The sequence below is a fragment of the Lygodium microphyllum genome, chromosome 25 (assembly GCF_053477565.2).
Source record: "Lygodium microphyllum isolate KBCC chromosome 25, Lygodium_microphyllum_v1.1.10, whole genome shotgun sequence".
Lineage (NCBI taxonomy): Eukaryota > Viridiplantae > Streptophyta > Polypodiopsida > Schizaeales > Lygodiaceae > Lygodium > Lygodium microphyllum.
The window spans coordinates 12,007,991-12,034,014 of record NC_141159.1 but is presented as its reverse complement, the minus strand read 5'-3'; the positions used below and the strand labels follow the sequence as shown (position 1 = coordinate 12,034,014).

The 26,024-nt window shown below is 39.2% G+C and overlaps 1 protein-coding gene across 12 annotated transcripts in view; it reads left to right on the top strand.

The window, feature by feature from the left end:
- Nucleotides 1-25,280, top strand: part of LOC148013917 (uncharacterized) — a 67,076-nt gene extending 41,796 nt beyond the window's left edge. For 3 of the 12 annotated variants that reach the window (XM_087666797.1, XM_087666793.1, XM_087666798.1), the window contains exons 5-6: nt 49-117; nt 24,656-24,791. In XM_087666797.1, coding sequence (XP_087522923.1) covers nt 49-117; nt 24,656-24,658 — 72 coding nt within the window. In that variant the 3' untranslated portion in view covers nt 24,659-24,791. Of the gene's footprint in view, nt 1-48; nt 118-353; nt 639-24,655; nt 24,794-25,026 lie in introns of those variants that run through there. The other 9 variants (XR_015688655.1, XM_087666792.1, XR_015688656.1 and 6 more) reach the window with 7 other exon arrangements.
- The last annotated feature ends 744 nt before the right edge of the window (nt 25,281-26,024 follow it).

The following is a 26,024-nucleotide window of genomic DNA, read 5'->3' as shown; positions in this document are numbered from 1 at the left end:
TGATATTTCTTCCAACAGTTGCTCACAATATGGTCCTTTTTGTGACAGAAGGAGCACTTAGTAGAAGTTGTATGGAGTAACACTTGCTCACGGGAAGTAAATGCTAAAGACCCTTTGGTATGGTTTCTATTCTCTTCACAGACTTTAGTAGGATGGCAATGGCATCTTTATCATGGATGGGTGCTTGAAGGGAGGCAAGCTATGCCATAAGCCCCTTCATATGTGAAATAAACTTGCTTAAATCTTCTCCTTGTTTGTATTCCAAGCTAAAAACTCAATCTTGAGAAATATCTTAGAGTTCTTCCTTGTAGCATGATAGAGCCTTTTAAGCTCATTCCACTTTTCTTTTGCAGTTGAGAGTTGGTCAATGTGATGAATTAAAGATTCATCTAAATGAAGCATGATGATGGCTTGAGCTTGTTTCTTCTACATTAAGGGGATTGGTTGGGCCAATTACTTTGGCCCCTTTTATGAAGGGCCAGTATCCTCTTTCCATCATTTTGTATTTGACCAAGACTTGCAAAGGATGGAAATCTTTTCTATTAAAATTTTGAATTCGAGGATGGACATCAACATATGTTGTGGCCATTGGGAAGGTCTTACCACTTGCTAGAACAAGGGTAATGTCTAGTCCCTTACAAACTTGCTAATGAATATGGAAGCAAATCAAGGATACTCTTACAAACAATTGATATCATAGTTGTAATGAGGAGAAAGGCTGAAAATCATACGTATGTAATATTTCAAAATATGGCTTTGGTGGTCCTTTCTTGTGTGCAATCTTCTTCCAAGACTTAATGGTCTTTTTAGGCTTCAATGATGTGAACCTAGACTGGACTTCGGGCTCCTCCTTGTGGTATGGTTTAGTAGATGAACCTTGTGTAGGACAAGGATGGTCTATGATTTCAATGCTTGTTGCTAATGACTCCAAGGAGAATACAATGACACTCATCCCTCTAATTTCATTGACCGAAGTACTTGAAAAAACCACACATGATATGTAATACAAGTTTAGGATAGGATGGTCTATGTGTTTATAGTTATATATAGCCTTACAAAATGAAGTGGAGCACTTAATTGTTTTAATTTTCTAATGAAAAAACCAGATCATGTAAGTATCAGCAACAATGATGATTGAGCAATGTGTCTTAGTGCTTACAAGCATTCATCTCAAGTTTTATGCCACTTGAGATTAAGATGTGAAGTGTTTGCTGGATTGAAAGGACGACCCACCAAGTGTAAGAGTATTGAAGTTAAGCTTTCAGACCTTCAACTAACTTTGGAGAGGATAATTCAGTGATTAGAATCATTGTTAGTGCTCAAACATTGAAATTTTTGAAGAATGAAAAAGCCTAAAGTTTCTTGGCTATAGCTGCCAAAGACCCACAATCAGGTTTTGGCTTATAGCAACCAGCAGAGATGGAATTTCTCCAAACCCTCTTAGGGGGAGATGGTCCACTAGGAGGGCTATGAAAGCCCTATGGTGGTCCCAATGATTGCGCCATTGCCAACATGCACAACAGCTCATGATGGACATCGCCTACAAATTTGCGCTTGTTTTAAAAAAAAGGTAATGCTACCCTCCACGTCACCTGATCTGAGCCTTTGATGTGCCATGCTAAATTGCCTTGAGTTGAGAAGAAGATCTCCAGGAGAAATTGAGAGCTGAAATGCTCTCCCTAGGTCCTCCAATAGAGGTGGGTCAAGCTGGCTATGGTGGAAAGGAAGGTAAATGAGAGGGCAAGAGTTCTTCTTATGCACCTAGATGTGTAAAGAGGCTGAGGGAAGCTGAAGGATCAGAGATGGCTCTTATACCATATTTCAAATCAGAGTTGGAAGCATGAGAGAGTGTGCACAAGAGGGAGAGAGAGAGGTTAAGTACAAGAATAAGAACTTGTTTAGTCAGTTATTCAAGGTACAATTAATACACTCTCCTCTTCATTTGAGTGTGTACTTTAGGCTATTTATTAGCCTCTGGAGGAATTAGGGTTAGGGTTTCCCCTATCCTCCAGTTCATTTACACCTAGCCACCCTTATCCTCTCCAGTGTAAGGAGAGTTCCTATGCTTATCTTTCAACACATATAGTATAGATAAAGTAGATTTCTAAGGAGCTTACTTCGATGAATGCAACTATGGATGATGATGATTTGGTTTGTGTTACTCTGAATAGACTTGAACCTACCACTTATTACAAAAGAAATAAAGTTATGCCTAAATGCATCTAGGAGTGGGAAAAATGCTAGTCAAGACAATGTATTCTACCATTAGAGAGGTTGTGGCAGCTCATCCAAAGCTAGAGAATCTTCATATAGTCATGGAGATAGGTTTGCACGTGGTCATAGCTTTTTTGGTTGAGGAAAATTTATGCTTAAAAATTGGGAGAGATCTTCTTCTCAAGGTAGAGGATGGTCTAGTCCTCACATAGATGGTGCTGGTCACATTATTGTGGAGAATTTGGCCATATTGAGAAGGATTGCTATTATAAGAAGAATCTTATGTCTAGAGGTCATGAAAGGACATAATATGGTCATTATGCAAGTGATTATGCAGGCACAATATTAGGGTTCTAAAGGTAGTGCATCATTTAGAGGTCATCCTTTTGCAATGAAGCATGTTGATATATTCCCATAGAGAGGATGATTGGGTTTTGGATGTAGGAGCTATAAACCATATGATACATCATGCAACAACAAATGCAAATTACAGAACATGAGGCTATAATAGATTATGCATTGCATAAGATCACTCACATTAGTAGTGTGCCATTAATGACTAGAGATGGAATAGAGAATAATAAGCTTGGAGATATGTTGTGCCTACCATAACTAAGAATTTGGATTCAAGTGAAAAAATGATTGATTAAGGGTTGCAAGTAAGGCTTAACAAATGTGGTTGCTTCATTGAGGAGTTTAGAAATAGAAAACCTAGTAGGTTGATTGCTTGTGGCCAAAATAAAGGCATGTTTTTTGCTTTGGATACAAGTACTATCATACAAAGTTCTACGTATGTGAAGACTAGACATGGATAAGACAAGGATGTTGAGTTATGGTATAAAAGAATTGGGTATGTTAACTTGCAAATATTTTGGATCCATATCAAAATGTTTCCTTTAGTGTAGCACATTGAGTTATGGTATAAAAGAATTGGGTATGTTAACTTGCAAATATTTTGGATCCATATCAAAATGTTTCCTTTAGTGTAGCACATATCCTTTTGAAAATCGTAGCAAGTGGACATGGGTTATTTGTTTTAGTACAAAAGTGAGTCTTTTGAAAAGTTTTTGGAGTTAAAATCTATGAACAGAATACAATTTGGAAGTTACGAAAAGTTCTTGAGTGTCATGAGGCTACAAAAGTGAAAGAAAGTGTAGAGGAAGAGGAAGTCTAGACAAGAAGAAAGAAATACTAGAAGTGGAGAGAGAAAGGTAGGAAAGTAGGAGAGAGATGACTGGCAACCATGAAAGGACAAGAGAGAAGCTTGAGAGGTGAAGGACAAAGTTACATATTGCCAAAAAAAAAAAGATTATTGTACATATGTCATTTACCATTTTTATATGCCCCTACCCACTCTCCTAGATTCTATCCCTACCTGATTCTCAAAAATAAGATTGAGGACTTATTACAATGTATAGAATAGGAATAGAATGGAGTACTACTCTAATACAATGAAAAATCAAGTAGAACAATTATACGTCCAAGTAAGATGATAGATCTAAGAACTTGGTCATTATAGCTTCATGAAAGGCACTTATAGGTAATGGACAACACGCTATCTATTGTAGGGGCCAACTATAGTAAATTGGGCATTGTTTTTTATAGAAAAATGCAATTCAAGTATGCTATATATCAACATGAAACTCTTGGCAAGTGCTTTCAACCCATGTAGCTTGGGTTTTGATATCCACAGTTTAGAATAAAATGTGGTGTAAAACATTGAGGTGCCTAAATTCTCCTTGCACTAAAATAGAGCCATAGTTGACTTATCCTTAATCAAAAGAGCCTCCTAAAATAAGAAATTTCCCTTGAGATGGATTTTGGCCTAAATGAGGTCCCAAGGAAATCCATTAAGCTCCAAAATCAAAAGGTATTGCAACACCATCAATCACATACACCTATCCATCTAGATCAAATGTATATTAAAAAGTATCCCCATAGTCAAGTTCATAATCACATCCATAATCCCCCAAGTCATAGGGAAGCACAATGTCATCTTCATCTTCATGTATATCCACATAATGTGTTAAATCATCATCATACACATATCAATCATCATAACCATGATCAAAATACTCATTATCATATGCATTCAATGGCTATTGTAAACCTTGGATAACTGTAAGCTGATGCCCAATAAGATCGTCATGAGAGGTTGCTCCAAGGCTTCAAAACCTTTAGCATAACCATCTACATCCATGAGTGCTTCTCATATGATCCTTCAAGTACCTTGTCTCATCAACCTACACATCTTGCTCTTCATTATCCCCTGCATCATGACATGATATCAAATATACATGCTACCCACCCCTTGGATGGCCCAAATCCCTCAATATGAACACATAAAATCTGCAATATCTTTGTTATTATACCCTCAACAAAGGGCTCAAACCTCTATGTTTCTTTGAAGGCTTACCATTGTCACCTACAAGATTATCCCCAAAAAGGTCTCATTGATCCTCTCATACTCTTGGATTGGTAGAATCTTTATCACTTTTTTTTCCTTAGTCTCATCTAGGATGCATAGAGTATATTTACCTTTTGATCTCATAGATCATTTTTACCTCACCGATGTTGAGAGTACAAGTTCCTTGTACTTGTGGATTGGCAAAGTCTTTATTAGTTATGTTTTTACTTTTCCTAGTTTCATACTCCAATGGATGTGGGGTGTGGGGGTCATTCATAAATATGTGATTTTTCCATGTGGATTCAATAGAAAAGGATATAAGGGTATAATTTTGATTGGGCATATACATAAGTTGAATAGGAAAAGGGTTTGTTTTGAGCAAAGCCATTAATATACTTTTTCTTCAAAGGCATACCTTCAAAATTCATCTTCTTTTTTCAATTTGTGTACATCCATTCTTTTTCATGCTAGATAATCTATCTAAGAGAGAAACTCACTAGAAAGGATAATGTGCAAACAAACAAAAGTACTAATGGGCCAATGTTTTTCACATGATCAATTCATACTTCTCAAGGTATAAAATGAATTTGAACAAAGTCTAATAGGTTATTCAATCATTGTTTGTGCTAAATTTATTAGCTTTCAAATGAATTGGGGGAAGTCATTTTTGGTCAATTAATAGAATTTTTTGGGTTGGCAAGGAAATGTGATGAATTTTTATTGCCTTCAAGCACCTTGGAGCGTGCTTTGGGTAAAGAAAGCTATGTTCAAGATTCAGAGGGAGAGAGGGAGACAAAGACATGGAGCTGTAACAATAGAGAGTAGTGAACTCTCATTGTTCTCTTCTTCTCATTCTTCCATAATGCTTATTGAAGTCTAATCACACATAACTGATAAACACACTAGGTTACTAACTGACTGTACCACTAACTGTGGTTGAGTCTAACCAACTCAGTTATTGCAACACACATGTAGAGTAATAGCTAAGATGACAGATGTCTAGATAAGGTTGGTCATGTCGGTAATACTGATCTCACAATCTTGATTCTCAACACTCCCCCTCAAGCTCAAGCTAACTGTTGTATTCCAAGTAGCTCCCTTAAATGCACAAACTTCTCTTTACCAAGTGATTTGGTAAAGATATCTGCTACATGGTCTTTTGTCTTCACATGGAGTAGATCAATCTTTCCAGCAAGTACTATCTCTCTAATAAAATGATAATGAACTTCTATGTATTTGAATCTAACATGATAGACAGGGTTGCTAGCCAACATTATACTACTGAGATTGTTGAGATATCGAGCTCCACTCGTGATATGCCAGGGTGACCGTTGTGCATTTATGTCACCGACATGTTAGTTGCAGATGCGGTTGGTACACCGCCCATGAATAATAGCTACATGATAGCTATCCTTATCTATTCTAGTTCGTGGCTCAGTTAGTATGCCACCTTAGTTAGTTGAGTTTGGTTTGAGACCCATATATAGGGTTCTTCTATTTCTATGTACTTGAGTTCTTTTTGGCTTACACAACTAAGAAGAGGAAAACTGTTTTCAGCCTCCACCTCTGTGTGTATTCCCCCATTGTGCAAGCAAGAAAGCTACAAGTGAGACTCCTTCCTTCTCTCCCACAATCTTGACATGGTATTAGAGCCTTGTTCGTGGTAAGGAGCTCAAGAAAGCAAGCCAAGCTCGAGGTGTTCTGGTAAGAGGAGCAGTGTTGCTTTCATTTTCTGTTTTGGGAGCAGATCTCTGCAGGTAGCACAGCCGAAAATTGCAAGAGTGCATTGTCTCAGGTTGAGACACCCTTCGCGGTGAAGCAAGAGGGCAGTATATGCTGCGGGTAAGGGCTTTAGCCCTTGGCGACCCTGTTTTTTTGATTTGAGGCCATTTCGGGGCCTGTTTTGGAGGCGGAAGTTTTCTGCACGCACTCAGGAAAAGGCCCAGTTTTATGCTGTGCGACCACTATTCTACAGGTTGGTGAAAAATTGCTGTAGAAATTGCAACGTATGCTTGTGTGCAGAGACATTGGGAGTTACAGAATCATCCTTGTTGCCTGTTGATGCAAAATCGTCACTAGGAAGTGACTGTGTGGTCAAATACCACTTTCGCCAGTTTTGCAGATTTGCCCTTGTGAGGGTGAAGCTGAGTTTTTTGCAGTGACAGAATTTTTTGCAGTGTTCTGTAATGGCGTCTGATTCTCTTTCACAGATTGTAACTGAAAAGCTTGACAGGCATGGAAGTTTAGAATGACGAATTTCCTTATGGGAAAAGGATATTGGGAATTTGTTGCAGGAAATGAAGAAGAACCAGTTCTTCCTGATGTTCCCAATCAATAGCAAATGCAGGCATTTAAAGCATGGCATGAGAGAGCCAGGAAAGTTATGTACTGGCTGTCTATCAGTATTTCAGACTCTATGATTGTGCATATTCAGGATGCAAGTACGCCAAAGGAGGCATGGGATACTTTGTCAAAAATGTATAGCACAAATACTCAAGCCAAGAAAATGCAGCTCAAGCAAGAGTTGCATAATGTGCAAAGAGAAAATATGAGCATCAATGACTACCACATGAAGGTGAAGAAGATTGCAGATGCACTTGCTTCCATTGGGTCGCCAGTGGAAGATGATGATTTAGTTTCTGTGACCTTGAATGGTCTAGGAAAGGATTATGCACAGTTCCGAACATCCATTTCCGTCCGTGAAAGATTTCCTGATTTTGAGGAGTTGATTGCTCTTCTAATTTCTGAGGAGCAGAGAAATGGTGGTGCATCTTCTTCAGGAGGAACTTCAAAAGAAGCTGTCTTCTACTCAAATACTGGAAGAGGTAGAGGGAGAGGTAGAGGAGGCCGATATGGAGGCCGTGGTAGAAATCAAAATATGCAGCAAACTCAAGAAAACCAGTCCTATGGAGGAGGACGTGGTAACTCTAGAGGCAGGGGGAGCCAAAGAGGTCATGGTGGATGGCAAAGAGGCCAAAATGCAAACAGTAATGTTGAATGCTACTATTGTGGTAAAATGGGTCATATGGCTAAAGACTGCTATAAAAAGCAGAATGACATCATGAATGGAAAACTGCAATAAGGGAATTATGCATCTTCTAGTAGACAGGGTGATGACAGAAATGAGCACTTGTTTATGGTGCAGCACATGAACAATTCTGTGACAAGTGCTGAAGAAAGCAATGATGTATGGTATGTTGACTCAGGTGCATCAAACCACATGACAGGTCATGCAGAATGGATGGAGGATGCAAGAAAAATGAAAAAACCAGGATTTGTGGAGACTGGTGATGATACTGCACATCCTATTGTGCAGATTGGAAAAATTCCTTTGTCTATGCAGGATGGGAAAAAGAAATACCTGTCCGATGTATTTCATGTCCTGAATATCACCAAGAATCTGGTTTCTGTTGGTCAAATGGTTGAGCAGGGCTTGCAGGTCAGATTTAATCCTCATGGATGCTTTGTTGAGGATATGAAAAATAAAGGTTGCTTGATAGCAAAAGGAAAGAAGAAGGGCAGAATGTTTACATTGGATGCAGACATGTCTAAATTGAGTGCAGCAATGTTTGCACATGGAACCGGTGTAGTTGCAGATATTGATATCTGGCATAAACGCATTGGTCATGTTAATGTACAACGACTTAAATCAATGCAGGCCCAAAATATTGTTGCAGGTTTGCCTAAATTCAAGGTTGCAGAAATGCATAAGGTATGTGAAGCCTGTCAGTTTGGAAAACAGGCAAGGAAACCATTTCCTAGACATGTTCAAGAGAGTGAGAAGCCATTGGAATTAATCCACTTTGATGTGTGGACTACTAAAGCTGCATCTCTTAGAGGCTGTCATTATTTTATCACTTTTATTGATGACTATAGCAGAAAAGTTTGGGTGTATTTTATGAAAAAGAAAAGTGAAGTTTTTGGGCATTTCAAAACCCTTAAAGCTATGGTTGAAAAAGAAACAGGCCTGCAAATAAAATGCCTAAGGTCAGATGGAGAGGGAGAGTACCTCTCAAATCAGTTTGCAAGGTTCCTGCAGGAGCATGGCATAAAGTAGCAATATTCATGCAGTCATACCCCACAACAAAATGGAATTGCAGAAAGGAAAAGCAGGCATATTGGAGAAGTATCTCGTGCCATGCTCAATGAAAAAGACTTGCCAGATTTTTATTGGGCTGAAGCAGTTGCTACAGCAGTCTACATAATGAACAGGACTCCCACTGCAGCAATACATGGAATGACTCCAGAGGAGAGGTATACTGGTAGGAAACCAGATATTTCTCATTTGAAATTTTTTGGTTGCATTGCCTATGTACATGTGCCAGATGAGTTGAGATCCAAGTTGGATCCAAAAGCTGAGAAGTGCATCTTTATTGGTTACTCTCTGCATCAAAAAGGGTATAGATGCTATAACCCTTCTACTCGTAAGTTTATAGTGAGCAGAGATGTTGTTTTTTATGAGATGAGTAGCTGGTATAAACCAGTAAATGTGATTGATGATGTAGATGCACAAAATGGAAATTCTGCACAGAATTCATAGCAGCAGTCACAAAATATTAGTGGACCTGGAGCGTCCTCTAGCAGTGGTTCACATTCTTCGCCATGGACAGGCAGATTGAGATCAGGAGAATCTTCTCAAAGTAATGCAGATAGTGGTATGCAGGTATCACAAAAAGGAAAAGAGAAGGTTGATCAGCCCATGTTTGATGTGAATGCAGGTCACTCTTATGTGGATGGTGAATCCAGTGGCTCAGAACAGAGCATTGATGATGAGTTGGGTATTTCTTCTATTGTTACACCTGGAGTAAGGAAGACCAGGGATGTTTTGAGAGCACCTGGGAGTGAACCTACTTTGCACAGGTCTACGAGAGCTAGGTATCCTGTGGATAGGCTGAAATATGATGGATTTACAGCCATTCACTATGCATATATGGTCAAAGTGATACAAGAACCAGAACCCACTTCTTTTGAGCAAGCCATGGGAAAAGAAAAATGGGAGAAAGCCATGGATGAAGAAATGGATGCCTTGGAAGCAAATGCTACATGGGAATTGGTACCTTTGCCTAAAGGTAAAAATGCAATTGACTGTAAGTGGGTTTATAAGGTGAAGCACAATGCAGATGGTTCTGTGAACAGATACAAGGCAAGATTAGTAGTCAAGGGGTATGCACAAACATATGGCATTGACTATGAAGAAACATTCAGTCCGGTTGCAAGGATGGCAACCGTAAGAGCAGTCATTGCTATGGCTGCATCAAAGGGATGGTCTTTACATCAGATGGATGTAAAGAATGCCTTCTTGCATGGTGATTTGCAAGAAGAGGTCTATATGGAGCAGCCACCAGGTTATGTGCATGCTGTTCATCCTGAGTTTGTTTGCAGGTTGAAGAAAGCCTTGTATGGCTTGAAGCAAGCACCTAGAGCATGGTCTGACAAGATAGGACAGTATCTTGTCACTATTGGCTTTCAGATTTCCAAGGCAGATTTCTCACTTTATGTGAGAAAAATAGAGAAATGTATTATGCTACTTGTCATTTATGTTGATGATTTGATTATGACAGGTGACAGTGATGAAGATATCCTTCATGTGAAAATGCTATTGAAGCAGAAGTTTGAGATGAAGGATTTGGGAGAGCTGCGTTATTTCTTGGGCATTGAGGTGATTAGATCACCAAGTGGGATACAGCTCTTGCAGAGGCAGTATGGATTGGACATGTTATCCAAATATGGGATGACAGGCTGTAAGCCTATTTCAGTTCCTTTGGAGCAGAATGTGAAGCTGAGCGCAGATGCAGGTGAAATTCTGGAAGACCCTACTATGTACAGACGCATAGTAGAAAGCTTGATTTATATGACTATTACCAGGCCAGATTTGAACTATGCTGTTGGATTGGTAAGTCAGTTTATGCAGGCTCCAAGGAAACCGCATTTGGATGCGGCTAGATGCATACTCAGGTATGTGAAGTCCACATTGCATTATGGACTATTTTATGAGACTGGGGTTCAGATACAGTTGCATGGATACACTAATGCTGATTGGGCTAGTAGCATTTCTGATAGACGATCTACTAGTGGATATGTGTTCTCTTTTGGGAGTGCTGCAGTCACTTGGAGCAGCAAAAAACAACCTACAGTTGCCTTGTCGAGCACAGAGGCTGAGTACAGGGGTGCAGCAATGGCTGCATGTGAGGTAGCTTGGTTGCATAAGCTACTTTATGATATGCATCAGCCTACAGATGGGCCAGTTGTCATTTATTGTGACAACATGAGTAGTATACACTTGGCAAATAACCCAGTCTATCAGGCTAGAACAAAGCACATTGAGGTGCATTATCACTATGTGCGGGAGAGGGTTTTACTAGGTCTTATTGATCTAGTTTATGTCAGCACAGAGGATCAGGTAGCTGACATATTTACGAAGGCATTGGGCGCAGAGAAGCTGCGCAAGTTCAGAGATCTGCTTGGTGTGCAGGAATTGGGATTGAGCTCGAGGGGGAGTGTTGAGATATCGAGCTGCACTCGTGATATGCCAGGGTGACCGTTGTGCATTTATGTCACCGACGTGTTAGTTGCAGATGCGGTTGGTACACCGCCCATGAATAATAGCTACGTGATAGCTATCCTTATCTATTCTAGTTCGTGGCTCAGTTAGTATGCCACCTTAGTTAGTTGAGTTTGGTTTGAGACCCATATATAGGGTTCTTCTATTTCTATGTACTTCAGTTCTTTTTGGCTTACACAACTAAGAAGAGGAAAACTGTTTTCAGCCTCCACCTCTGTGTGTATTCCCCCATTGTGCAAGCAAGAAAGCTACAAGTGAGACTCCTTCCTTCTCTCCCACAATCTTGACACAGATTGTCACAATGCAATGTGACTTTGTTGTCCAACTGTATACCCAAGTCATGTAGCAGTTTTACAAGCCAAATTGCTTCACATGCCACTAAGGCTACACCCCTGTATTCTACCTCTGTACTAGATAAAGCAATGGTGAGTTGCTTTTTACTACTCCAACTAATCACACTACTGCCCAAACTGAAAGCATAACCACTGGTTGACCTCCTATCATAGAGACAACCAGCCCAATCAACATCTGTATAACCTGACAAGTCGAATAATTTCCCATGCTCATAAAACAGCCCATAATCAGCAGTACCCTTCACGTACCGCATAATCCTCTTGATTGCATGTAAGTGTGGCTTATGAGGTCTATGCATAAACTGGCCAATCAACCCCACTATATAACTCAGGTAATAGTAGGGTAAATCAAGCTATCCACCATCTATTTGTACATAGTGACATTGTCAATCTCAGTTCCAACATCAATCACAAGTTTGACATTTTGATCCAATGGTGTTTCCATGATTTTACACTCCATCATGCTATATTTCAACAACACATCATGAGCAAACTATTTTTGTAATAGCCATATACCTTGAGGTGTAGATACAATCTCAATCTCGTGAAAGTACTTCAACTCACCAAGATCCTTGACTTTGAATTCAGCATGCAACATTGCTTTAATTTCAACGATCCCATGATCATCATCTCTAGTGATGATCAAATCATCGACATAAATCTCCAGAAAAACATAACCAGGCTCTGTCTTCTTTGTAAACAAGCTTTGATATGCATGACCTATCTAAAAACCAAGTTACTATAAATAAGTGCTTATGTGAGTGTTCCATGCTCTTGGTGCCTGTTTCAGCCTATACAAGGCCTTTTTTAGCTTACACACATGTTGAATAGTCAAGATGTACATAACCCTCAAGCTGCTCCATATACGCCTCTTCAAGCAAGTCACCATTCAAGAATACATTTTTGACATCCATCTACCATAATTTCTAGCCCTTAGAAGCTGCTAATGCAATAATTGTTCTCACCATTGCTATCTTGGCAACTGGGTTGAAAGTCTCCTCATAATCTAGGTTGTACTATTGTGCATATTGATTTACAATCAACTGGGCTTTATACCTTTCCAATGAACCATCTGACTTGCATTTCACTTTATAAACCCATTTGCAACCAATGGGTACTTTTCCTTCAGGAAAACAGGGCAATTCCCATGTCTCATCTTCAGCCAATGCTATATATATGTATTCTTCATCCATGGCAACACACCAAGTCTCATCTGTAACTCCCTCACTGAACTTCGTAGGTTCTCTATAGCTTGACACTTTAGTCATATATGCATAATTTTTGGATGAATATCCACTGTATGTCAACCTATCAACTGGTTTTTTGACCCTTTCAGACCTCCTCAATTGCGGTGCACTTTGGGCTTGCCTCTCATGAGGTAGCACATACTAGCTTTGCCTCACAACATGCGTCATAACTAATGGTATGCCCAATTCACTATTAAGATTGTCACTGCCAAGTGACTCATGTCCAGATGGGCAAGTCACATCATCTAACATCTTTTCTTTTCCTTTATCCAATCTCCCCATCATTGATATATCCATGTCAATGGATGTAGTAGTACGACTACGGAGTCGTCATGGCCAAGAACTAATTGTAACATGTCCACCTATCAGCTGTCCAAGCACAATTTAGCGGTCCATCGAGAAACGAATCTAAGCGTTGTAGCCTGGCACTCCCAAGGAATGTTCCGGGGTTTGTCGCCTAGGGCTTCCCGAGTCCACCTCGCAATGAAACATTCATGGCAGAATCCATTAGGATCGACATGAAAACTGGGTTCCTAGGGCCAAGGTCTCCTAACAGCATTCTAGCATCAGGTTTTGAATATCCTTCTTTACGTAGAGATACCCAATCCGAAGCAGATCCATACCACACTTGATTTAAAGAGAATGGGAAATGAGAGGGATGCATTGCTCAACCTCTCTGTCCGTAGGGCATAGTCCCATTTCGGTCCCTTAAAACGGCATGGATCCGATTCTAGCTTAACTATACCTAAAGTCAAACGACGATAAATCCTTCTGAGAAGTCTCATAATTTTGTGGGACCACCCTGGTGTAGGACGGACCCGTCAAGGATTCCACCCACCTACTTCCCTTGATAGCTTTAGTTTTCTAATTAGGTCCTACCACATTTATGTGTGACATTTAAAATCAGCTTCATTAATTAAACCTTTTAGGGAACAAGATTCATTCATGTAATTTACAGCACAAACACGAAAACAAAGCAAGCAAACCTTTTGACAAACAAGTTTCTTAATTTATCTTCTTTGTCTCCTACCCATATAAGAGAATTATGTATCCCTTCTGTCCAACAGAAGTACCCGGTCCAAATCATATGGCACCATAATTTTTATTCAGTATCTAGAATAGGATCTTCCAATGCCCAGACGTTGGGCTCACATCAGTCTATAGCTCTGCGTTTTGGACTCGGCAAGGGGTGTCTAGAGCTCCACTGACCCCAAGCGACCTAGGAATGAGACACTTTTCGTGGTTGGCCTTTTCACTACTCGATCTTTAGCCCGTAAAAATCGAGCAGTACCCTCTCAGGTTGAAACGTGACATGATCTTGGAGATAATCCACCCTCGCAAAATATCCTATCTTAATTAACCCAATTTAAGAATCAAGCACAATCAAGGCAATCATTCTAATATCATCTCTCAGGAAAAGCATTTCTTTATTTCCTCCATGGCAACTTGTAATCACTGACCCCAGCCATGCATTTTCCATCAAACATGAGTACTTGGAATAATCATCCGAATCACAATCCACAATTAGTTTAATGCAAAAGCATTTTAAGACGATATTGGGCTCACAGCAGTCTACAACTCCGTGTTCCGGACTTGGCAAGGGGTGTTCAAGGCTCCACTGACTCCAAGTGACTTGGGAGTGAGACACACTTTCCGTGGTTGACCTTTTCACTACTCGACCTTCGGCCCGTGAATCGAGCAGTGCCAACAAGACCTGATCTTGGAGATGATCCACCCACGCAAAATATCCTTCCTTAATTAACCCAATTTAAAGATCAAGCACAATCAAGGCAATCATTCTAATATCATCTATCAAGAAAAACATTCTTTTATTTTCCCCATGGCAACTTGTCATCACTGAAACCTGCCATGCATTTTCCATCAAACACGAGTACTTGGAATAATCATCTGAATCACAACCCACAATTAGTTTAATGTAAAATAATTTTAATACAAAAGCATGACCTACTAGCAAGAGTTTGGCCAAGGTCTAGAGCTTCGTAAATGAATCTCTTTTGGAATAAGTTGCTTGCCATGCAATCTAACAGATATGCGAGTTGGAACATATAACTTTGAAATGATGAAAAATTGCACCTACTATTACGAGGATAGAAAACTGATAGTGCTTGAGTCTTTTATGAATTCATCGTACAACATTTAAATACAATGGTCTTCTCTTGATACGCGCGTTTGAGAAATTCAGCCTGTCGAATACTTGGGATGCAATTTATTCTTCTTAATGTCCTATCTTCGTATGGATCTAATGCATCTCATGTGAGACTCAAAGCAAGCATTTATCAAACTGGAAATACGTTACTTATGACTGCTACCGTGGTTGGATGGGCAATGATATCCTTGCTCAAGGCTTTCGTTGCGGGATTGTCTTCTAGGCACAACAACTTCTGCTTGGATGCGATCCCTGATCTCTTCTCTTTTAGACGTGCTTTGCACATGACTTTTGCATCTTGTATTCAATTAACAAGGGCCAATTGGGGAGCGAGATTAGTTTGTGGTCGAGGGACAATCATGCGGAAACGAAGTATCAGTCTTTGATGAATGGGAGAGAAGGTATACATGTGGACACCTTCTACGGAGGGGAAAGGTTCCTTCTTCTTCTTCTTCTTCTTCTTCTTCTTCATCTTCTTCTTCTTCTTCTTCTTCTTCTCTCTCTCTCCCCCTTCTATGGAGGGGAAAGGTTCCTTCTTCTTCTCCTTATTCCCTTCTTCTCCTCTCTCTCTACCTCTCTTCTTCTTCTCCTCTATCTCTCACTCCCTCTCTCTCTCTTCCTCTCTCTCTCTCTCTCTCTCCCTACTCTCAGACCGGTAGCAATTGGGGGGGCAAGAGGTGGTCTATCTCTCTTCTCATCACACAACGGCAAGTGGGGGGGGGGGGGGGGCCTACCTTCATTGTGGTGGGGGGGTTTTTAATTTTTAATAGTGTGAAGGGGGGTATTATTAGGGGGAAAAACATGGATAGTGGGGGAAAAATGCGGAGAGAAAATGGTGTGGTGGTGGTAGTGACCGCCACCCGTTTTGCATGGTGGTGGGGGACTCCAACTTGGTCGTCATCATCCACCTCAGCTTCATCATCACCCTCATCTCCCTCCTGTCCACATCAACTTCCCCTTTCTCCTTCACGATTATCTTCATGCCGTCCTTCTCCTTTTCTTTCCCCCCTTGCCATCTGTCATTGACGATGATAGGGGGGATTTAAAAAATTATAATATTTATTTTAAAAATTGGGAGAAAAAGTCCAATAGACCATGGAATGGCTATGTGACGTTACATCCTCTCCCCTTAGAGAACTCGAGATATTGTCATCTCAAAAGAGCTGGGGAAGACAAGCATTAATGGGTCTTAAGGCCTATGGGATAGGGCATCATGCATCCTCTACGCTGCTTTTAATGACTCAAATAGTACAACTCACATTATTGCAATTAACCATAGGTACAAAAGTAGGGTTTATTTCTAATATAATTTGTGTTACATATCGATAGATTTTCTAGGATTTCTAATCATCTTGAAGAGGTGTAGTAGGCTCTAGGTCTTCATCTTCATCTGACTCCTCCATATATCCATAGACCGTACTTTTGTAGCCTCATTTCCTTGGGACATCTCCTACGGATGTGCCCTATCTCTCCGCACGTGTGGCACCTCTTGCCTTTATCTCGAGAAACATCTTTGTCACAATTGCCCGATCCAAGTTCTTAGAAAATTGACTTTGCTCGAAGTAATGCATCTTGCAAGTCCGTTGGATGCATTGCTTCTAGACGGTGGTTCAGAGAAGTGTTTAGGCCATGGAAAAACTTGGAAACTTGCTGCGCAATATCCATAGGCGGTGTGTATTTTAGTAGCATTACAAACTTTGAGTAGTAAGCTTTCAGAGTTAATTCCAGCTGCTTGAGCTTGAAGAATTAATTCATCTTCAAAGTCTGGTACGTTGGCGGAAGGTATCATTTGCGTACAACATCTTTCAGCTGAGTCCAAGTGATAGCAGCTTCAAAAATACCTTGATCTTTGCACCATTGCTTCCACCATAACCGAGCTTGGCCAACTAGCTTAAGTTTGGCTATCATTGCTTGATTCATGGAGGCACTTTCCGAAGCATAGAAATAGTCATCCATCGACTCAATCCATGTCTCTGCCTTTGCTGTGACGTCTAACCCTTCTTCATCAAACTTGGGTGCCTTAATTTTCTTGAGAATGAATTTCTTCTCTTGCATGTCAGCATTCGTGGGTGCAGAGAGTGCTTGACAATCAAGCCATACCACTCATGTTATTTCTGTTTAGGATATGTCTATGAATCAAACATTAATCAATCACACATCATCATGAAGTTTCACTCTGATACCAACGGTAACATGCCCCGTCTATCAGCTGTCCAAGCACATTTTAGCAATCCATCCAGAAACAAATCTAAGCGTCATCGCTTGGCACTCCCAGGGAATGTTTCAAAATTTATCGCCTAGGGCTTTCTGAGTTCACCTTGCAACACAACATTCACGGCCGAATCCACTAGGATTGATCTGAAATCTGAGTTCCTAGGGCCAAGGTCTCCTAACAACATTCTAGCGTCGGGTTTTGAACATCCTACTTTAAGCAGATATACCTAATCCGAAGCAGATCCATAACACACTTGGTTCAAAGAGAATGGAAAATGAGAGGGATGCATTGCTCAACCTCTCTGCCCGTAGGGCATAGTCCCATTTCGGTCCCCTAAAATGGCATGGATCTGGTTCTAACTTAACAATACTTAAAGTCAAACAGAGATAAATCCTTGTGAGGAGCCTCCCAATTTTCTAGGACTACCCTATCGTAGGACGGACCCGTCAGGGATTCCACCCATCTGCTTCCCTTGATAGCTCTAGTTTTCTAATTAGGTCCTATCACAATTATGTGTGACATTAAAAATTAGCTTCATTAATTAAGCCTTTTAGGAAACAGGGGTCGTTCGTATAATTTACAGTACAGACACAAAAATAAAGTAAGTAAACCTTTTGACAAACAAGTTCCTTAATTTATCTTCAAGTTAATCTTTGTCTCCTGCCCCTACATGAGAATTATGTATCCCTTTTGTCCAACAAAAGTACCCCGTCCAAATCACATGGCACCATAAATTTTATCCAATATCTAGAATAGGATCTTCCAATGCTCCAGACGTCGGGCTCACGACAGACTACAACTCCGTTTCGGACTCAACAAGGGGTATCCAGAGCTCCATTGATCCCAAGGGACTTGGGAGTGAGACACTTTACGTGATTGGCCTTTTCACCACTCGACCTTTAACTCGTGAATCGAGTAGTGCTCTCTCGGGAGCTTGAAATGCAGCGTGACCTTGGAGATGATCCACCCTAGAAAAATATCCTTCCTTAATTAACCCAATTTAAGGATCAAGCACAATCAAGGCAATCAGTCTAATATCATCTCTCAAGAAAAACATTCCTTTATTTTCCCCATGGCAACTTGTCATCACTGATCCCAATCATGCATTTTCCATCAAACATGAGTCCTTGTAATAATCATCCGAATCACAACCCACAATCAATTTAGTGAAAAAGCATTTTAAGGCGATGTTATCTCAATTCAACAAAAACAATGATAACATTTTTCAACATTGCAAGAACAGTTGCAATAACCTCACATCGCATACTCACTCTCCCCCCTAGGGTCTAAGTGATTTCATGCAAAATCTACTTAACATTTTGGCTAAGACACATGCAAAGGTCTTATAGAACTAAGTAAGAATGTAAATTCTATTAAGCACTTATATTGATCAATAATCTAACTCTCTTCTCGGCGAGTTCGAAAGCATTGGCCTTTCCTTTGTCTCGGGTTTCCCTTAAGCTCTCTACTTGCCTTTGAGGCCTGGAGTTGTCTGTATCTAACCCAATCCCCATATTTGGATTGATAAACATAGTGTTTATCAAGCGGATCCCAAGGCAGCTTAGCCTCTAATCCTTATGATCATTGTTTCTACAAGTTAAGTACAATGTCAAGATTCCCAATCTAACAACATGAGCTACTAGCGAGAGTTTGGCCAAGGTCTAGAGCTTTCTAAATGAATCTCTTCTAGAATAAGTTGCTTGCCATGCAATCTATCAGATATGCGAGTTGCAACATATACCTTTGAAATGATGAAAATTGCACCTACTATTGTGAGGATGGAAAACTGATAATGCTTGAGTATTTTATGAATTCATTGTACAATATTTAAATACAATGGTCTTCTCCTCATATGTGCATTTGGAAAATTTAGTTTGTCGAATACTTGCAATGCAATTTATCCTTATTAATGTCCTATCCTCGTACAGATCTAATGCATCTCATGCGGGACTCAAAGCAAGCATTTATCAAAATGGAAATATGTTACTTACGACTGGTACCATGGTTGGATGGGTGATGATGTCCTCGCTCGAGGCTTTCATTGCAGAATTGCCATCTGGGTGCGACAACTTCTGCTTGAGTGCCATCCCCGATCTCTTCTCTTTTAGACGTGCTTTGCACAAGACGTTCGCATCTTGTATTCAATTAACAAGGGCCAATTGGGGAGTGAGATGAGCTTGCGGTCAAGGGACAATCATGTGGAAATGAAGTATTGATCCACGGCGAATGGTAGAGAAGGTATACCAGTGGAGGGGAAAGGCTCCTTCTTCTTCTTCTTCTTCTTCTTCTCTTCTTCTCCCTCTCTCTTCCTCTCCCTATCTCTCTCTCTTCTTCTTCTTCTTCTCCTCTCTCTCTATAACTCCCTCTTTCTCTCTCTCTTCCTCTCCCTCTCTCTTTCTCCCCACTCTCAAGCCGGCAACGATTGGGTGGGCAAGAGGTGGTCTATCTCTCTTCTCATCACAACGGTAGCGGGGGGGGGGGGGGGGGGGGGGGGAGGGGCGAGAGGTAATGTGGCCCTACCTTCATTGCGATGGGGTTTTTTTTTAAATTATTGTGAAGGGGGTATTATTAGGGAAAAAACGCAGAGAGAAGGTGGTGTGGTGGTAGTGGTGACCACCACCCATTTTGCATGGCGGTGGGGGACTCTAGCTTCGCCATCAGCATCCACCTCGACTTCATCGTCACCCTCATCTCCCTCCCATCCATGTCAACTTCCCCTTTCTTCTTCATGATCATCTTCACGCCATCCTTCTCCTTTTCTTTTTCCCCTTGCCACCTATCGGTTGACGACGATAGGGGGGATTAAAAAAATTTCTAATATTTATTTTAAAAATTGGCGGGAAAAGTTCAGTAGGCCAAGAAATGGCCGCGGGATGTTACACTAACTGTAGATGAACCTGTTGACCCACTCATAGACGTACTAGTAGTTGGAGGATAATTTTTAGTATAAGTAGGGCTGGCTGGTCCATCAAAGACCACTGCATTCGGATTACTATACCATGAGGCTAGCTCATCAAAAACTACATCCGTGGTGATCAAGGTTTCCCAAGTGGATGGATCATAGCATTTGAAAGCCTTTCTTTCTTGTGCATAGGCAAGAAAATTACTTTTGATAGCCTTGGGATCTAACTTCTTCCTCTTTTCATCAGGCACATGTATGTAGACAATGCATCCAAATACTTTTAGGTGACTAATGTCTGGCTTGTGCCTATACAGTTTCTCATACGGAGTCAAATCATGAATCCCAGCTGTAGGTGTTCGATTCAACACATAAATTGCAGTAACCACTGCTTTATCCAATAAGCATTTGGAAAATTCTTTTCATTAAGCATTGCCATCATAGCTTCCATAAGCATCCAATTTTCTCTCTTTGCCACACCGTTCTACTAAGGTATGTAACTACATGTGAGCTGCATTTTTATGCCATATTTAGCAAGGTACATATCAAAACTCTTTAGATACATATTCTCCACCTCCATCAAATTTCAAACATGAGATATAATAGCTAAGTTCATTTTTAGCATGCTTCTTAAAGTCCTTAAAGACATCAAGCACCTCATCCTTGTGCTTTAGAATACATAGCCATGTGTATCGATTGAAATCATCAATGAAGGATACATAATACCTAGCACCACCAAAAGATGCATTATGGGTAGGACCCCATAAATCCAAATGTATCAATTGAAAAGGTTAAGAACTATTTCTGACATGTCTCATGAATGGGAAACTTGCTTGTTTCCCAAACTAACAAGCACAACATACATGTCCAAGATCAGTGTACTTGAACTTCGGCAAGCCAAGTACAACCTCTTTCTGTTGCATATTTTTCAGCTTCTATACATTAACATGACCGATGTGTTTGTGCTAGATTTCTACATCTCAAACTGCTCCATTATCATGGGAAAACATGGCTACCTTCAATTCCAGGGATAGATGCATCCAAAGCAAACATTACGCAATCTCTCTTGCCTTTGGCAATAAATTTACAGTCATTTCCATATTCTTCAATATAAAAATCATCCAGGTTGAATCTGACTTGTAGATTCTATTCTGTCATCTTTCCAACCGACAGTAAATTCTTGGTAATAGAAGGGCTCTTATTTCTGCCATCGGGCATGAGCAACGGAACCATACTTGTATGCTAAATATTATGTTGTGTATCATCACCAATACATATGAATCGATGAGACCCTACTACTAACTCATCAAACCATTCACCATGAGGAGTCATATGATTGGATGCTCCTGAGTCTATGTAACATTTCTCATATTTGCCTTGCTTAGGCGTATTCTTTAATACATGTTGCATAGTAAATAGTCTAACTCCCTGCTCATCATGAGTACCACTAGAATATGCATAATGTCCATGTTGCCTACCTTTTGCCTTCATATCATCTTGCTTTTTATGACAATCCTTTGTGATATACCCATATCTTTCGAAATAATGACAGTCTTTATCCCTCTTAGATTGCTCATGCAACTAGCAAGAGTCACCTCTTCCTCTAGGTGATCTCCCTCTACCTCTAAAGGCTCCAAATCCTCATTGTCCTTGAGTATTTAAGCTATGCCAAGCATTTTTTTGCTACTATTTATATGTGTTTTGAGTGGCTCTTCGACCCCAAAAAGCTCCACAAGCTCTACCAGCTCTAGCTCACTGACTAAAATAAAAGATAGTGTCTTTACCTTGAGATGTGCTTAAACATGTATTTAATCCAAGCTTTACTTCTTTATGTATCAGAAGTGCAAGTAACTCGTCCCAATCAGGGGGTTTTGTTCTCACAGAAATGGACATATCAAATACCTTATACTCCTTGCCTAACCCATTTAATGTCAGTGCAATCATATCATCCTTTGAAACACGAGAACCAATATAGCCAACTGGTCAGCTATGGTCTTTATTTTCGTCATATATGCTTGAATGCTCTTGCCATTCCTAGACATGTTGTGTTGTATCTTCCTTGCATGCATGACATCACCATAATTCTTCATGAGTGCATGCCAAGCATCCTTCGGGGAATAGCAACTGGTAATCTGCATAGCCATCACATCATAAATGCATAAAGAAAACCAATGCAATACTTTACTAGCTCTTTCTAACCACTATCAGTAAGCTCTTTGCTCTTCTTATGTAGGATTCCATTCAGGCAATTTGGGTTCAGCTTCAGCCCCCATAGATAAATCCCAATAACCTCTGCCAATCAAAAAGTTTTGCATCTTGGACTTCCATAAAGTAAAGTTTTTGTTATCAAGCTTCTCTCCCACAATTTGAGTGATATTGTCAGTGCATTGAGCATTTGCCATATTTGCAACTAAGGTATTCAATGCTATATGCAATCTATAAGTGCTTGACTCCCTACAGTTCAAGAAAAGACTTTTTGCAGTTCAGAAACAGTCTTCCTGCAATTCATGAACACTTTCCTACAGTTGAGGATTAGTTTCCTACAGTCCAGAAATAGTCTTCCTACAATTGAGGAATAGTTTCCTGTAGTTCAAGAACAGTCTTCCTACAACTTAAGAATAGTTTTTTGACAAACTACTTGTTGTTAGATGTATTCCAGCAATAAAAAACACAGTCAATTGGGCATAAACCAAGCTCAAATCAGTTCAAAACATTCTATGGTAATGGTAAAACATCCCAGCAACAAACTATGTCCAACAAGCATAAAATAGATGCATAGAACTAATGTTGACATTTACTAGACTTTTCCACAATTTATGACATGCAAGCAACTTGTTATGACCAACACCATAAACTTTGTAATAACCACGTTATTCTTAGTTCAAAAACATCCTAAAACCACCATAGACATGTTCTAATATATTGCGGATTCAATATGTGGCCAAACAAGCATCAATGTTTGTATTGGATGCAAGTAGCAATACTAGATATAGCCATCCCACTGCTATAACCAGCAATATTTTCTATATTGAAACAAGAGTATTCAGACCTCAAAAGAGTCCCAAAACATCTCATTCAGTTGCCACTCTATGCAAGAGTTGATACATGTCCAATTGATCAAAATATATTACATGTATGTCAAGTGAAGATCATAGATATCCTTCAGTATCCCAAAAAGCATCTACTACTCAAGTGGTATGATCCAAGCATTTGTCAGTAGCAAATAAGCATCACAGATACTTCAACCCTATAGATATACTGTTTTCAAATCTAGGACAGCAATCAATTCATTGTTTCCAGCCTGCAAAAATAAGATCTAAAACTGAGCATTTAATACTCTGGAACCATGCTCAAATGCATGAGAATAAGGGTATACACATTGTTAGGATGAAAGGCACCAATGCTCTGGAACCACCTGTTGTTTATTGCATGCAGTAAACAACCAATTTATACAGATTTGTGCTAAATATCTCAAAATATGTAAAGAACTTGAAAAAAAATTCTTCTACAATTTGTAGACCACATCAAAACGGTCAAGAACCATTAACCGTTTCTCCAAAATTCATTTCTGTAGCAAGATATAGATTTTGCAAAAAAAAAAACAAGCTGTAAGCACAATCTCCTTTGATGATGTTTTCTTTAGATCTAATGTCTTGATATCAAATGGCCACTACCAAGCCTTTAGGCTTCATGCTCTGATACCATGTTCAAGATTCAGATGGGGGGAGAGAGAGAGAGAGAGAGATGGAGCTATACTAGAGAGTAGTGAACTCTTATTATTCTCTTCATCTCATTCTTCCATAATGCTTACTAAAGTCTAATCACACATAACTGATAAACACACTAGGTCAACAACTGACCATACCGCTGACTGTGGTTGAGTCTAACCAACCGAGTTATTACAACACACATGTAGAGTGATAGCTAAGACAACAGCTATCTAGATAAGGTCAATCATGTTGGTGATACGGATTACGAGCTTGATTTTCAACAAGCTCAAATTGGGTTCTCAATCACTTGAGAAGATCAATGAGATACTTGCCATGTATCTCTTGGCCTATGCATGTAAGGCTCAAGATTGTATTCCTCTCAACCATAAGCCTCTATTTACCCTTGTGTAGTTAGATTTTGATTTTAAAATTTTCTCTATAGTTTATGGGCCACACCCTCCAACCTTTGAGAGGGTTTGGGAATTGAAATAATTTTTCCCTTTTGCAAGGGTGCGTTTTCTTTGAGTATCTTTACATGTGCTTAATATAAATTTTTGTATGTAAACTAATAAGGATCATAATTTATATTCCCTTACAACTTATATAACTTCCCAAACACTTCTTATATAAGGAATTTATTACCAAAATTATTATGTTTTAATGATCCCAATAAGTAAATATTAAATAGGACTGATAGCTTATAGAATGAATTTTAGGAATTAGATCCTTTGGTAAATAGGTTTCCATTAAAATTAACTAAATTCAAAGAGGTCAGTCTTGAAATCAATTTTCAAAATATAACAAGTGTTGTATCCCTACAATTTACACCAAAATTTTAAGATTGATGCTAACACAAATTTTCCTTTTTTATTGTTAAATAGTGATCAAGATACTCACATTCATAATGCACACTACTACAAAAGACATAAAATAGCCATTGAGAGGATTCGATCAATGTATAAGAGAGGGTCGTCACCATTTGACAAATATGTACCTCAGAAACCAAAGAGAGATCAAAGGTAATTCTTGTACAAAAATTATTGTCAAGTTTTAGGGAGAATTTCAAATATTCAAAAGGTCTTTGTAGTTTTTATACTCTTTAAAGAGACAATATGCAACCTCACTATGCAATTGACTACCCCTTAACATGCATGCATGCATGCATAGATCTATATGTGTTCGCACACATATTTGTGTGTACAATCCTAACTTATGAGGAATTCTCAAAAAGAGCTACTTCACATTTATGTAGGATATTAAGGTCAAGAAAAGAAGATCTCAAGGAGGTTATTCAATTAACCATTTAGTATATACTTCAAGATTACTCAACAACTATACACATGTCACACTACTAATCAGTTTCTACAAAACCAAAAGCTTAGAGAAAAATGTGCCATGAATTTTATTCCATAAAAAAATTATTTATCCAATGTATTGTGAAGTTCTCAAGGATGTTCAATACATGTATACCCTTAGTATCATGTGCATTCAAGGCCTAATTTAAAAGCCCCTTATCTATGTTTTTTTCAATGAATAAAGTATATATTTTTTCTATTCAACATGTGAATACCCCTATTAAATCATATACTTTTGTATGTAGAAGTTGTCTAAAAAACAGATTTTTAAAAATCATTTTGTTGAACTCGTTTGACGCTTTACGTATTTGTCCATAACAACATCAAGGTATAGTTGTGGATTTTGATATGAGATTAATCTTTACATTAGATAAGAAAGAGGCCATGTAAAATGTTTACAAAATGCATCTATTGGGTCATAAGAGGATCACTTAAACCACTTGATATAGGAATCCATTCATGTAACTTGCATATTATATATTTTTCTAAGATGAATTCATGTGAAGAATGATGCAATTATCAAATTTAGGGTATCATCTATTTCATAAATATACAATAGAGTAGACTATGCTCCCAAATGTATATGAGTAGATGCATAGTAATGCAGTATAAAGATGGTAAAAGGCTAGCTCAATATACTAAGGTAATTAATGTGGCAATTAGTTACAATAAGAGTTGATCTCTTCCACATGAATAGTAGCTTGTTAATGAGTATTGAGGAAAGTGAAATTTGAGCATAAAATGAGCATACAACATGTGTTTTGTGTTCTCTAGTCATGAAATTTTTTTCTAAGACAAACATAAAAGTGGAATACAAAAATATTTTATGTTCCATAGAATGAGCTAAGTAAAGCAAAGAAACAAAAGTTATGTTGGTGGAAGGAGTGAGAAATCT